A 15,920-nucleotide genomic window follows, 5' to 3' on the forward strand; every position below is an offset into this window, starting at 1 on the left:
CCTTCTGGCGGTTCCCTCATTGCGAGAAGCAAAGCTACAGGGAACCAGGCAGAGGGCCTTCTCGGTAGTGGCACCCGCCCTGTGGAACGCCCTTCCAGCAGATGTCAAAGCGATAAACAACTACCTGACATTCAGAAGACATCTTAAGGCAGCCCTGTTCAGGGAAGTTTTTAACACGTGATATTTTACTGTATTTTTGGTTTCTATGGAAGCCGCCCAGAGTGGCTGGGGAGGCCCAGCCAGATAGGCGGGGTATAAATAATAAATTATTATTATTATTATTATTATTATTATTATTATTTGACCAATCCAGATATTCCTCCAAGCCATTCCAACACCAATGGAGGCCTCACGTGAATGCTGTCCAGCTGTGAGCCTGGATTCTAGATCCTATGTGCTACTGAGGAAGCTGCATAGGAACAGCTGTTAAGTGTAAACTGGGCCTAAATTTGAGGAACTCATCTGGTCTTCAAACTCTTCTCAATATCATGGTAGGAAGTGGAAATATAAAAGGTAACATACCCATACAGTTGTGGCCTCCATTCACCTGCATGTATTCTGGAGGGCAAATGCATGTGTAGTTCCCCAAGGTGTTGTAGCATGTCCCAGGACCGCAGACGCCAGGATGTGCAACACACTCATCAATATCTGTGGGAGAGCAGGGAGCCTCAATAAACAATTAAGGTACAACAAACAAGTGCTCAATAAATAACAACATACAGTGGTGCCCCGCAAGACGAATGCCTTGCAAGACGAAAAACTCACTAGACGAAAGGGTTTTGCGGTTTTTGAGCTGCTTCGCAAGACGAATTTCCCTATGGGCTTGCTTCGCAAGACGTAAACGTCTGGCAAGTTTGTTTCCTTTTTCTTAACACCGTTAATACAGTTGCGACTTGACTTCGAGGAGCAACTCATAGAACGCGGTGTGGTAGCCTTTTTTGAGGTTTTTGAAGACTTTGGTATTTTTGAAGCTTTTCCAAAACTTTTCCGACACCGTGCTTCACAAGACGAAAAATTTGCTAGACGAAAAAACTCGCGGAACGAATTAATTTCGTCTTGCAAGGTACAAGGCCAAACTGAATTGCCAAACAAGTATTTCTCATTTGTGGACAAAGAGGCTAGGTAAGAGTTAAACAATGAATCCACCATCTTTGAATCCCGGTGTTTGGGATTTTCCTCCTCTTCTGAAGTAGTATGGAACTCTGTGGTAGGAGTTCACCCACCCCTTGTACAGTGGTGCCTTGGTTCTCGAACTTAATCCGTTCTGGGAGTCAGTTTGACTACCAAAACCATTTGAAAACAAAGCCGTGGTTTCCAATTGGCTGCAGGAGCTTCCTGCACTCAATCAGAAGATGTTCGGCATCCGAAAAACGTTCACAAACCGGAACACTTACTTCTGGGTTTGCGGCATTCAGGAGCCAATTTGTTCGACAACTAAGCCATTCAGGAACCAAGGGACCACTGTACTTTGTTCTCACTGAAAAAATCACCCACCTGAAGCTGTTACTCGACTATGAAAAATTTTGTTACAACAAGTAACATCTGAAGCTGTAATTCGTCTATGAAGATGTTACTTCCAGCAAAAAGCAGGTGCAGGGGCACACAATATCTTGAGGAAGTATGTGGGATTCAAGTTATAGTCCTAACCCACTAAAGTCATTAGTTTAAAAAGAAAAGAGAAATCAAAATGGCCTGTATCATCACATCAAGTTTGACCCTAAGTAGTATCAATTAGAAAGTAGTGTGCATATTCTTCATGATTACCCTGGGAGATTGTCTTAATATAATGGATATAAAATAATAACTGATAACTTGATAACTGAATGTGTAAATGTAAGTTTCAAATCCTAAAAATCTACAACTTTAGATCTAGTATCTGCATTTTATCTGCATGCTTTCGGGTGCGGGGGAGAAACGTCTGCAGGGAAGAATATTGTTTGAGAAGAAATGGGTGCTGCACTATGAGAAAAGATAAGAATTGTTACCTTCACAGATACGAGTTTCTTCACTGAGGTAGTACCCATGGGGACATTCACACTGGAAGCTGCCAAATGTATTGATGCAGTTTCCACCTTGGCAGAGGCCAGGCAGCTCTTGGCATTCATCAATGTCTGTGTTAAGAGAGAAAGGCATATTTTTTTGGCTTATGAAAGACTGTAGCAGACTACTTGCATAGATGGCTAGCAGAGAATGACTTTTGCCGGTTTTTGTTTATAAACCTGCTCGGCTTTTTATGAAAAAGATCTGATAAAAGTATGAACCAGCCAAAGTACATTTAACTCCCACTAATTGCAGTACGACTTGACCAAACTGCGGGAGGCAGTGGAAGACAGAAGTGCCTGGCGTGCTCTGGTCCATGGGGTCACGAAGAGTCGGACACGACTAAACGACTAAACAACAACAATTGCAGTATGAAGGATCGCAATAGAAATTAAAGTCTTCTCCAAAAGTCAAGGGGTCTTCAAATACTGTACTCAACCATGACCAGGTTGCATCATATTTTATCACCTAGGAACATATGCTCTTTTTGGTACATTGCATGGATGCTGAAAGCTTAAAAGATCAGCTGTAAAACAGTCTGAGTCATGCTTCCAATTAATTTTTTGATAGGGTGATAGTAGACACAACTAACAGACTCAGAATGAGCCAAATGAATAAGATTAAGGCAGCTGATAAAGGAACACTACACATTACATTTTCCCTTTAGCAGTAAAGCTGCCAAAATCCAAAACAATTTAGGAACTCAAAGTTTATAAAGCAATTTGCAGATTGCTGGGAAGCTCTTAACAGATGGAAAAACTCAGGTGAATGTGAGGATCTGGATTGCTGCCATTAAGAAGTATCTATGTTTGAAATGGCCAGCACTTTAAAACAAAGCTGACAAAATACATACATTTAGTTACTTCTATGGAACTAACAGATTTCACTACCTCCCCATTATAGACATTTTACAGAACTTGACTCTTGTTTAAGTCATAAAAAGCTATAGTAGTTATTTTAAAAGAATTAACTTCTTTAACTATGTTAATGACCGAAATCAAGACCCTCACTCACTCAGCCTTCTCAGCGGAGAGGTCATGTTTAGTGACATGTTTGGACACTGAATGTGTAAGTTTATGTCTAAAGTCAATGGATACAACAAACACCATTATATATACTTCTGGATTATTATTATTATTTTATTTTTTTTATTATCACCCCACCCAACTGCCTGGGTTGCCCGGCAGCTTCCAATGTAATTAACACAGTGAGACATTAAACAAAAGGGTTTAATGGTTCTTGTTTTTGTATTTGTTTAAAAACCAATAAAAATTTGTTGTAAAAAGGAAATGAAGGAAGGAAGGACTTACCTTCTAGAATAATAGTGATAGGATTTGGTCTGAAACCTTCACCCCCTGGACAGAGAGTATTATATTCACCTACAGAGAAAAGAACACAAGCAAGAATTAAAGAAAAGGCTGTGGGAAGATTAATACACAGATGGCTTCAGTTGTTGTTTTTCTTTTGCATAGTCCTGTTCACAGCTCATGAAATTTATCATCTTAATATGAACTGTGTTTTGACTGTCAAGGCCCCTATTCTTGACCCCACAACAAATCACACAGATTTATAATAACTCTGTCTGGAAAGCAGCACATAGGGACCCCATTCAGTGTAGTGTCCTTTCGGACTCTTACAATCCATACATATTTTATGTCCATGCACCTGTTTTCCCACCAAAGCTGTCCTACACAATACGGAAAACAAATATTTTCAATGTGTCCATAGCATGTATCTGAGGTGAATACGTTTGAAGGAAGATTATAATTACTAATAAGTCTTTGGTGTCTTTTGCAGATTCTTTGGAACAGCAGTTGTTCTAAACTCCCACTAAGTACATGGCAAAACACTTTATATTAGTGTCCCTAAACATGCTTTCAATTTTACATACAGGAAAAAGGATACTTAGGTTAACAAGGTACTTAGGTTAAGGCCATCATGTGTTGTCACAAGCAAAGCTGGAATCCTTGATTCCTGCACTCAAGGCTTATGAATCACATCTGAGAACCTAGGCATGCTTTTCTATTTAATGAGCACTCACACTTTACATTGTGGGTGCCCTTTGCAGGATCGCGCATGGTGCTACAGTTCCCATGGAGCTTACTGGCAAAGAGGGGCTTGCTGGCCTCTCAGTGTTAATTTGTGAAGGTTCACGCCCAGCCTCAGCAATCAAGTTTCTTTCTGGGAGGTGGGACCAGCCCCATTTATAAATAGGGTGTGGAGCCGACAATAGCCAGGCAGTCGGCTCTGGAGATTCACCCTCCCTTTCTTTCATGTTTCTTGTGTGCAGGTTAACTTCTTCTTCCTGTTGAGCGGGTGGTCTTTGACTGGTTGCTGTTGAAGGACCGGGAAGAAATTTTTCTGCATTGGCAGGTTTTGACTTCCCCGTAGCAATTTGTCACAACTTTGGCAGTTATGGCCTTGGGTGGAATCCTTTAGTCTTTTCTTCCCTATATTGGGGGGGGGGACATGAATTGGTGACTCACCCCCCTGTGACGGTGATTCAAGGGTCCCCCTCTTAAAGGGGTTATATAATGGGTGTAACTGGCCATACACTGAAAGGTCATCAGTGAACTACCCTGCATGCAGGGATATGGGCTGGGCTGCCTGCTACATTTACGTCTCGCAGACCACCCCCATATCCCATTTACCCTGATGAGACCCAGTTCCCCCCGGCTGGGGGCCTGGGAGGGATACACGTCCAAGGGCTAAGCCAAGGTCTTCCTACATTCGGAAGTTTAATAAAGTTGTGGCCTAGTTTTAATTCCATATAACGTCAGAGTTTTTATTCCTTCCTTATGATCCATAGGGGCTGGGGCTGTCGCCGCCTGGTCATGTATAAAACACAACCACATGAAATGGTTTTCACTCCTTATGATATACTATTAGTAGTTGTTCTTTTTGTCCTTGCATCTAAGAGAGTCATTTCCTTACTGCTATTTACAGGCGGGCAGGTCTCGCAGGGATTTCCCCAGGCCTTTCCGAGAGAGCAGCAGCAAGAGGAGCGACTGACTCCAACACCAATTTCCGTGTTGCAGGATAGACTTCCATCCCCTCTTGGTCCATATTTCAGGTAACAGTTGCCAACTCGATTATCTGTGGAGAATGAATGGAAAACAGTTGTGCCCACCAGCCACAGTCATGTGAAACATCCATCATGAATGCTTTCAGTAGTAAACCTCATAATCTTACATTAACTTAAGTAATTTTTCTCAGCTTTGACCTAAATGTGAAGCTGCAACACCAGAAAAGTTATTAAATGATCTAAGGGGGAAATGGGTAAAGCAAGTCATAACCGGCTGCCAAGGGTTTGTCAGCGTAACAAGATCACAAAATAACAGAGTAAGTCTTGGAAGAGGTCCAAAATGTCTTTTAGCTCAGCTCTCCTCATCTCACCAGAAGGAAGGAACACTCAGACCCAGTTCCTCAAAGATCACCTGATAGAATCTAATTCCTAGTTTGCCACGATGAGAGAAAAGTACATGGGAAATAGGTGTTTAGAGAGCAAGTAAGCACAAAGGACTCAGATAAATGAGCAAAACCGCAAGTCTCAGGGGAAAGCAATTGCCATTTTTGCAAGGGACATTGCCAGTTGGACCAGGAAGAAATGTCCTTCCCTGATTCAAAGATGTTGGCCAGTCAGACTAGCATGAGAATGATCTTTGCATCATATAATCAATAGGGGATAATTAGGTGCCTTGCCACACTACCCAATATCTTGTCTTTCATTGAGGCAGTTCTTTTTTTGTAAATATTTTTTATTAATTTTTGATTACATATATCCAATATAGTGAGGCAGTTCTTGGCGTACAGATAATAAGAGTCTGCTGAAGATTGTATGTAGAAATAAAACCTTACTGACTTTAATGGGACATGGTAAAGAAACAAAAAATCATATTATATTTGTCATAAATTTATTAATTCATCATGAATCCATTTACATTTGGGATTTTGAAATCAGCATCTATCCTGTTGTTTTTCTGTTTGCTTTTTGCACAGTTCATGTGATATGAGTGGGATGTACATTTCTCCAGTATTTGTTCCACTGTATTTAAGTAATGAATCAATCTCGTTTCATATGGAATCTTTTAACCTTTCTGCTTATTTATTTAATATTCTTACCAACACAACCAACTCCTGTTGGGTTCAGCTGGAAATCTGGAGGACAGTTGCACTCATATCTTCCAGGCGTGTTCACACAGAATCCATTAACACAGTTGATAGGATCTGCACACTCATCAATGTCTAAGGCAGCAAGAAGAAGAAAATTAAAAATTTATGTTTAGCTACTGAGGGGACTATTGGGTTGTTGTTTTCATTTTTATTATGTATTTTGTGGTTTTATATCTTGATTTTATTCTGTGAACCGCCCTGAGACCCCGGGTATAGGGCAGTATATTAATCATCATCATCATCATCATCGTCACTATTTTAATTCAAGAAAAGAGGCTAAAATTTTTGCATTCTCATTTCATAATGAATGAATGAATGAATAAATGCCAGTTTTCATCAAACTTCTCCATCAATTTTTGATTTATCTGTACTTCCAAATATGTATCCGTTTAACCACAAAGGGATATTTCTGAAATTCTCCTAAACCAATGAATACGTTTTTACACTTCCAGTTCACAGCCACCAACATTCTGGCTGCCATTAAAGAAAGCCAAAAATGTAAACATTTATTTAACAAAATCTCATTCTTCTACTACTACATTCTTCAAGTGTGATATGTTTACCTGTACAATTTCCTCCAGTTCTATCCAGCTCATAGCCATCATCACAAATGCAGTGAAACATTCCCGGCAAGTTATTGCAAGTACCAAACACACAGATATTCTGGAAGGCACATTCATCAATATCTGAAAGGATAATAATAATAATAATAATAATAATAATAATAATAATAATAATATCTTTATTGTCATTGCCCCCTTCGGGGACAACAATACTTGACTGCTCCATAAAAACACTAATTAAACAATACAGTATAATACAGCAAGGGAGATTAGATGACTTTCAAAGTCCGGCCTTCCCATTCAGGGCCGAGATCGCTCTGGAGAAGAAGCTGTTCTTAAGACGGCTCGTTCTTGTCTTCATCGACCTGTATCTCCGTCCTGACGGCAAGAGCTCAAAGAGACAGTGACCAGGATGCGATGGATCTTTTACTATGTCCAGTGCCTTCCTATGGCACCTTGTGGCATAAATCTGCTCTAAGGTGGAGAATGGGCAGCCAACAATGCTCTCTGCTGCCTTAACAACCCTGCACAACCCCATCCTGTCCTGGGTAGTACAGCTTCCGTACCACACACATAAGCCATAAGTGAGCACACTCTCAATGGCACAGTGATAGAAGGCAAGCAGCAGTTTCTGCGGAAGATGGTTTTTCCTTAGTATTCTCAAAAAGTACAGTCTCTGCTGCGCCTTCTTCACAAGCCCCCTTGTGTTGACACTCCAGGACAGATTTTATATATATATATAAAAATTAGTTACCCACACATGAATATTGTACATATTCTGAATAATTTGTCATCGAATGCAAATGTGCATTTGAAAAATGTAATCTGTGCTTGTGTGAGGTACAATGTGGTTTTATTGGGAGCGAAGAAGCATGCAGTTGCGTACCCTCATCACATTCTACAATCAGAAACATTTGTTTGAATGCAATACTTTTCTACATGTCTTTTAGTAACTGATACAAGGAAGATGAGTCCAAATTTAGCTGCAAGGTTTTTGGTCAAAGGCCATGCAAAGTCTTTAAAAATTAAGGCAGCTTTTATCAGAGCTGGCACAGCATAGTGATTCTTGATTAGAAAAATGTATTTTCTATGCAAAGCTTGTGCTTGAATGTTCTTTTCAACGCTTCTTGTGGTTTCCCTCCTGGCATACAATCCAAACCCTGAAAACGCAAATGGAATAGTGGTGCGTTACCTTGGCAAGATCTGCTGTCTGAAGCTGGAGTGAAACCCATCTCACACTCACAACGATATCCACCAGGAATATTCAGGCATTGTCCATTTTCACATAGATTAATATTTTCTGCACATTCATCAATATCTGTTGAATATAATTAAGTTTGATGCTCAATGTAGCAAAAGGGATTTGGTCAGCAAATGTCCATTATAAACATATCTAGATAATTTTGTTAAGTATTACTTGACATAAAGCAAAACTGGTGCTTCCACCTTAGTTGAAAATGAGCAGTGATATTTCTGTTTGATATTTAAAGCCCATTAGTGGAAATGCTAGCTTTATCCATGATAGAGTAGCTTGGCTGTAAATGCCTTGGGTGTAAAAGCTACAGGTATGCAGAAAACTAAGCACGGGGGGGGGGGGGACCTGTTCTCAGTGTTGCTGGAGCTCTGAATTCTGCTTCTAAAGGAAACAAGCAGATAAAATGATTTCCTTAAACTCTCTTAAATATCTCTTACCAGAACAAGTGAACCCATCTCCAGTAAATCCTTCTGCACAGGTACAGCGATAGGATCCAGGAGCATTCACACACTGCGCATTTACACTACACTGGTGTGTTCCGTTAGAACATTCATCAAGATCTGCCAGAAAAACACACACAAAGAAACTAGGAAAAGGATGCACATGTTCACAGAAACAGGGATTTCCACAGGAGTAGCCTGCTTGGACAATTGGTTCAAAGAGCGTCAGAACTGGCTCTCAGCCATCGTGGGTCACAGCTCAGTGAAGGAGCTGGTGCTCTGCATGCAAAAGTCCCCGGGTCCAAACCCAGCCATCTCCTGCTAAACGTATCAGGTAGTATGTGATGGAAAAGACTTCTGCCAGAGAGCCACTGCCAGACAAAATAAACAATTTAGGGCTGAAATGGATCAATGTCTGACTCAAAATGAAGGTAGCTTCAGAAACTGATCTGCCTATTGCTATGTTCAGCATTAGTGGAACATTTTAAATACTTTACCAATTTTGTTTAAACACTTTTTCATTTATATTGCATGCCTCTGTTATAATGGTTACCATAATAAGAATATATATATATATATATATGCCAATTCATTAATCCAAGGCATGACTTTATTGCTGTATGATTCTAGATGGCTGCCTAAGGCAGAACTATTTTTTCAACCATAAATGAAAGGGACTCTTCTCCTTCCAAACACCACATTGATGCATGTATGCTGGTGCTTACCAAGAGAAAGAAAGTGGACAAGTTCAGCACTCCTACAGGAGTGGGGAGGCTGGCAGGCATAGTACACAGGAGATGATGAAGGAGGCTCAACAGGTCACATGAGAAGGGCAGTATAGATGAGGGCAGCAGAGCACATAACCTCCAGGATCCATTATGGGTAGAGGAGTTTGGAGGGCTGTGGACAAGGGAGCCAAGGGGGCATAGGGTTACTAGGTCTAAATCTAGACCTTGCTAGGATATTTCAGCCAGATTTGGCTTCAGTTATCACTGCAACATTGTGACTTGGCAATTGTTAAGGGGCAAAGAGTGCCAAGAACCAGTGGGAGGGAGGGTAGGAATTAATCTCAAATATATTGTTTTGAACTAATTAACTCTGACTGCAAGCTGCAAGTTTAGCTTAAATTTGCCCAAAGCGATAACTTCAAACTTGCTTTCTCATAACCTTTCAATGACATGAAACCATAAAATTATTTTGTTTCTTCCATTTCATTTATAATCTTTACATTTTAAACATCAACTCATTAGCACTGGGTAAATATTTAACTAATATTCTGCTCTATAAGTGATTGGATTTAACAATTGCCATCAAAGGCCATCTCTAACAATGTTATCAATCTCCTGTAAACAGTAAGAAATCATGAAAAGAAAATGGTTTTACTTTCCTTGTAGACTTCACAAAGAAAAATGTTAATAAACATGGAATTATAATAGACAGGCATTCTAGAAAGAAGGGAAATTTCTTATCAGAAATTTCTCTCTCTTAGGGAAGAAGGTAGTATTCTCAATACAGTGGTACCTCGAGTTACAAACGCCTCGGGTAACAAGCGCTTCAGGTTACAAACTCCGCTAACCTAGAAGAGTTATCTTGAGTTGAGAACTTTGCCCCAGGATGAGAACAGAAATCGTGTGCCGGCAATGCAGCAGCAGCAAGAGGCCCCATTAGCGAAAGCACGCCTCTAGTTAAGAACAGTTTCAGGATAAGAACGGACCTCCGGAATGACTTAAGTTCGTAACTAGAGGTACCACTATACTTCAAAAGTGCCCCTCCTATCCAGTTAAGAAGCAGGGGCAAGGTGTGGATTAAGTTGATTAAGGGACACTTTCTATGAAAATCACCAAAATATTCCTGAGGTAGGGGATTAGGGGGAGATTTTGCTTCAGGAGTTTCTCTACAAATTTGGATTTTGTTGGGACCACGAAGTTGTCTTTTATGCCCATGGAATACTCCAGCACATATCCTATTCATATTGTCTTTCTCACACTATAGATCAGTGTGGTCTTGTTTCCACTGAGGCACTAACCACATGAGACAGACAATTACAGCATAATGGCAATGGGGCAACCTATCTCCTGCTAGAACACTGCTTGCTTTCAACCTTGGATGATGAACAGTTTCCAGGGGAGATCAGTGAGGAATTTCAGTTGGAATATATGGAATGTGGTTATTGAGTCTTATAGCTGGTAGATTCCCAAGTGGTACTGAGATGCTGACAAGTCCCAAAAGGACTAATAGGACTTGGGGATTTCCATCCTCTCATTTGGCAGTTTGGACAGACTTCTTTTACTTTTGGTTTCCACTGGCACCACTGAAGAACCTGGTGCCAGAAAATAGTGTGGCAATCAGGCACCACTTATGGCTAGATTCATGCCATGTTAAGTACACATTCCTTCTGTTTCTGACATTAGAGGCTATAATAGAGTTTGCTAGGACAGTGGCTGATAAGAAGAACCTTTTTGGTCTGGTCTACTCTTCAGATTCTTAGAAACTGATTCCAAAGAAGCAAGTCGGTCAGGAGGGTCAACATTGTAGAGATGGAGTTGGTGACTGATGAACACAACGACACTGAACATGCCTCAGTGTGGCTTCTCCATTTTTATCACAAAGATCTTTCGGGTTTCCTTCATGACATCTCTCACCCAAGTGGCCACTGGCACATCTATTGTTGGAATCTGTAGTTGATCATAATATTCTCCAGGCGAGAATACACCTTATTAACAAAGCAATATATCACCTTGGCTCTAGCCAAGCTGAAAGAATCTGGCAACTCAGCAAGGAGGAGAATGTATGGGAGGAGAAAGCAGGAGTTGAATATCCAGATCAATAATGTGGAAAGTTTAGGAGCTCTCATTCCCTAGACAATTTAGAACCCCATTCTTATCTAGGACAGGTAGGCAAGAAAGAGAAGGCAAGGAGTTAACAAAAAAGTGTTTTAAAATAAACTAAGAGCTCTATGGGAGACAGACAGATACTCTCTTCCATGAAGGAGTCAACCAGCAAGCTGGCCCCATTTCTGACCCAAATAGGAAGAGAAGCCTGAAGAATCAAAAATGCCCCCTTCTGTTTCTGGGTGAAACATTCCCAGAGCTACTTCATCCATCCCCACTCCAGTCAACCTACCCAATGATTCTAAAAATAACCAAGTAACTTAGTTACAGATAGGTAGCCGTGTTGGTCTGCCATAGTCAAAATAAAAAAAATCCTTCCAGTAGCACCTTAAAGACCAACTAAGTTAGTTCTTGGTATGAGCTTTCGTGTGCATGGTATCTGAAGAAGTGTGCATGCACACAAAAGCTCATACCAAGAACTAACTTAGTTGGTCTTTAAGGTGCTACTGGAAGGACAAGTAACTTAGGCCTACCATCTTGTCAGCTGAACAACTGTATCAATTCATCTCTACTCACCAATACACTTAATTCCATTTCCAATCCATCCTTCTTTACAGCTACACCTGAAGCTTCCTGGGACATTGACACATGAGGCATGCAGGTCACAGTTATGGGCGCCAATCTCACATTCATCCACATCTAAGAAAAGTTGCACATTAAAAAGTTTAATTCAGAATAATAGATATCTTCATAAACTTAGAAACAGTGTCAATGTAATACATCCAGTATTATTATTTCACACTGATTTTATTAGGACAGCATCTGATTTTAGGAATTATCTGTAATCCTTGGCAACTGCTCATGGTTATTGAAGAGAGGGCATAACCATGAGTCTTGGTTCAGATGACACAAGCCTTAGCATAGTGTAGTGCAACAGCAAAAAAGGAGGAAAGTGGTTGTGATGTCCTCTCTAGGAGTCCACGTTTGCACAATCTTACTAAACCAAGGTTTGGCTTGACATATGTGAGCCAGATAACTGTAATTCACAATGATATTCTAAAAGAATTCAGAATTATAATGGTTAAGCCTTGCTCTTGTTCTTGTAATTAATTAAATTTCTGTACTGCACATTAACCAAAGATCACAAGGTAGATTACAGTATGAAAACACAAAAATGTGTATCATAATAACAAACAAAGACAATAACCTCCCACCCCACCCCCAATTGAAAAGGGCATAGATTGTTTAATTATCTAAAAGCCCTGATGCATACAGTACAATCCCATGCATGTTTCCTGAGCAGTAAGCTTCACTGTGTTGTTTGGGGCTTTCAGCTAAGTATGTATAGGTTTGCAGCCTTAAATACTTCAAAAATAATGGCTGCAATATGCCAAGCATTTCAATGGAACCTCGGTAGAAGCACAAAAGCAGTGCTACTTGATAAAATGGTACTAATAGCTTTTTTTTTTTTTAAGGAGCATACTAAACTCAAAAGTAACTGCAGTTCTGAGTTTTGCTCTGCAGGACTGCTTCCCCACAATTAGATATGTGAATGTACAAGCTGTAGTCTAAACCACTGAGCCTCTTGGGCTTGCTGATTGGAAGGTCGGCAGTTCAAATCCCTGCAATGAGCTGAGCTCCCATTGCTCTGTCCCAGCTCCTGCCAACCTAGCATTCGAAAGCATGCCAGTGCAAGTAGATAAATAGATACTGCTGCGGTGGGAAGGTAAACAGCATTTCTGTGTGTTCTGGTTTCCGTTATGGTGTTCCGTTGTTCCAGAAGCGGTTTAATCATGCTGGCCACATGACCTGGAAAGCTGCCTGTGGACAAATGCCGACTCCCTTGGCCTGAAAGCGAGATGAGTGCCGCAACCCCATAGTCGCCTTTGACTGAACTTAACTGTGAAGGGATGATGAGCTGCTTGTGCGTAAAATCGTAGTCCCTCAGAGTTTGTTCAAGTCCACAAACCTCTGTCTGTGACGGAGCCCCTCAGACATGGCTCCTCTAGTCACTGGCAGATTCCGACAGTGGCTGCTTTCGGAATCGCTTCCAACATAAAAGCTCCTTAACGGAAACACGTCTTCTGGACTCACGGCGTGACAGTTTCCGGCGAGGAGTGGGTCTCCCTATGGGAGGTCCAGAAACCTCCCCACTGTTCTCGCTGGACGTGTCCCTGAGCCCTCCCTCTTGCTCGCTTTCCCTCAGAGACCCACCTCTCCCCCTGCTGGTTCCTGCTTCAGCTGCTGGGTCTCTCCCAACCTCCGTGAGCCCTTCCACCACCTGTCCCTCTGATGGCAGTTCCCTGACATTAACCATCCAGGGTTCCTTTATCTTTACCTACAAAGAAGTATGCCACAACTATTTGGTTCTCAAGGAAGTTGTGAAGTATATCATACCTGTACATCCTGTGGTTCCCTTCTTGACAGAGTAACCCAGCTGGCAATGACAAATGAAGGACCCCTTGGTGTTCTCACACTCTCCAAACATACAGATGTTGGAATTCAGGTCACACTCGTTCACATCTGTAAGTTAATATAGCTTAGTTAGTAACTGAAAACTTGTTCATCGTTAGTCAAGTCACTCAAAATAAATGATCTTATAAAATGAACGTACTAAATATACCAAGAATTATACATTATTTTTATCTTACATTTTTCAACTAGATCATATCATTGTATGAAGCAACAAGATAGGAACCAATGAGAAAATGAGACACTTCAGTGTAGCAAAAAGATATACAGTGGTGCCCCGCAAGACGAATGCCTCGCAAGACGGAAAACTCGCTAGACGAAAGAGTTTTCCGTTTTGGAGGTGCTTCGCAAAACGAATCTCCTATGGGCTTGCTTCGCAAGACAAAAATATTCTCCATCATCAATGAACTAGCCCTTAGTATTCAAGATTCCCAAAGTGTGAATTGCCCCTCCTTGTAGGCTTATGAATATTTATTAGGGAAGGTATAGATTCTGAATATGCCTGGTTGGGCCAGGAGGAAGTTTCTATTCTGCAAAAACACAACAGCTGAAATAGGAACAATATGTGCTATATTTTAAGTGGTGTGATAATGGCCAACTGAATGGTATTCTCCAAGGCATTTTTTATTCTGTCTTGGTTATCATCAAAGAGGATGACACCAGAGCTTAGCTCAGAAATTAACTTACGAGATTCTTAAAAGAGCACCTTCCAATTCCTTTTTCAGATCAGATCAGTAGAGAGCTGGAATATTTAAAAAAATTTCGGTGGCAATGCCAATTTCTATTATTGTTCTTTCAGTCCTGATGTGCTGTAGAACTTGTCAGGATGACTGTAAGGGAGGGGGACGGAAAACCTTACTTCTTGTTCTGTGCTGCTTCTACTGCCACCTTTCCCCAGCTTTGAAGGTTAAAAAAAAGGGAAACGCTTTCCCCAGGACAGTCAGAAGGGAATCTAGGGCAGTTTACCTCCACAAGATTCAACTGCATTTTAGTTTATCAGTGCTTCTTTCAATGAAGTAGTCACAAGATCAAATCTTAAGTTGCTCCATTAGTGATGTTTTCCCCTAAGGAAAAGGTTTCTATTTTTGAGAATCAAAAATCACATCAACAATATATTTACAACTCTTGAAAGCTACCTCTAAATTACTTACCAATGCATATTTTCATGTCCATAGAAGCCATGAATCCATCATAACAAAGACATCGATATTCTCCTGGGATGTTGGTGCACTGCCCACCATCACAGATATCTGGGTTGCTTTCACATTCATCAATGTCTATAGGAAAATTTTATCACTGTGAAAATCTGAACAGGTAAATCTTCTTTAAAGCCTGCCATGCTAAGTTTGTTACTAGTCTGTTGCTATATATCTACATGGCTGTAATGGTGTTAACATATATACTACTGCTTAGCATTAATGTAGAATGTTTAAGACATTTCATTTCCACAATGCCAGTTCATATGTAATGGAAAAGCATGTGTTGATATTGCATGAGCAAGCCTTGGACTTTCCTGATCTCTCTTCCCCTTATGCACTCTGATTTCCTCCCTGATTTAACACCTGAACTGGTAAGGTAATATTTGTGTTTGCCCTCCAAGCCAGAATTGGGAAGGAGCTTCCAACTGTGTTTTCCAATAACAATTTGGAGGGCAGGCACACATCTAGGTTTTCCAACCAGGAGGGATTTAGAGCATGCAAGCAGAAAAACAAAGCTTGTGAGCCCAGGGCTCACTTGTGTGATGACAAATCTTGGCTGGCATGACATGTGAACCAGGTCACCTATTCATTCAACACTGCAAGATAAGCCTATACAATTTTCTCCATACTGCATCCAGAAAAACAATCGCTTTCCTAAGGGCACCTATTAAGTCCATTGCATGCCCAGGTGGAGAGCCCCTGACCCCAGGTGACACCCAGGTGGAATAATGACTTGTGACAACGTGTTATGGGATTAAAATTGGCCACAACTTTATTAAACTTTCAGGTGTAGGAAGACCTTGGCTTAGGCATTGGGCATTTATCCCTCCCAGTCCTTGGCCGGGGATCTGCGGCACATCAGGGTTAACCAATCTGTCTGGAGATTAGGCTGGCTCTGGAAGATGTATGTTTAAGCAGAGAACCCATTTTACCGCAACACAGGGGAG

The 15,920-nt window shown here is 40.9% G+C and overlaps 1 protein-coding gene across 2 annotated transcripts in view; it reads right to left on the bottom strand.

The window, feature by feature from the left end:
- The window catches only part of FBN2 (fibrillin 2), a 140,752-nt gene that overhangs the window by 30,649 nt on the left and 94,183 nt on the right, over window positions 1-15,920 (bottom strand). For both annotated transcript variants that reach the window (XM_082191530.1, XM_082191531.1), the window contains 11 exons: window positions 14,926-15,051; window positions 13,700-13,825; window positions 11,879-12,001; window positions 8,469-8,591; window positions 7,969-8,094; window positions 6,777-6,899; window positions 6,163-6,285; window positions 4,975-5,136; window positions 3,351-3,419; window positions 1,986-2,111; window positions 523-648 (listed from right to left, as the gene is read on the bottom strand). In XM_082191530.1, the coding sequence (XP_082047656.1) occupies window positions 523-648; window positions 1,986-2,111; window positions 3,351-3,419; window positions 4,975-5,136; window positions 6,163-6,285; window positions 6,777-6,899; window positions 7,969-8,094; window positions 8,469-8,591; window positions 11,879-12,001; window positions 13,700-13,825; window positions 14,926-15,051 (1,353 nt within the window). The remainder of the gene's footprint in view (window positions 1-522; window positions 649-1,985; window positions 2,112-3,350; window positions 3,420-4,974; window positions 5,137-6,162; window positions 6,286-6,776; window positions 6,900-7,968; window positions 8,095-8,468; window positions 8,592-11,878; window positions 12,002-13,699; window positions 13,826-14,925; window positions 15,052-15,920) is intronic.

The sequence above is a fragment of the Podarcis vaucheri genome (assembly GCF_965113315.1).
Source record: "Podarcis vaucheri genome assembly, chromosome: 11".
In the NCBI taxonomy this organism is placed as follows: Eukaryota; Metazoa; Chordata; class Lepidosauria; order Squamata; family Lacertidae; genus Podarcis; species Podarcis vaucheri.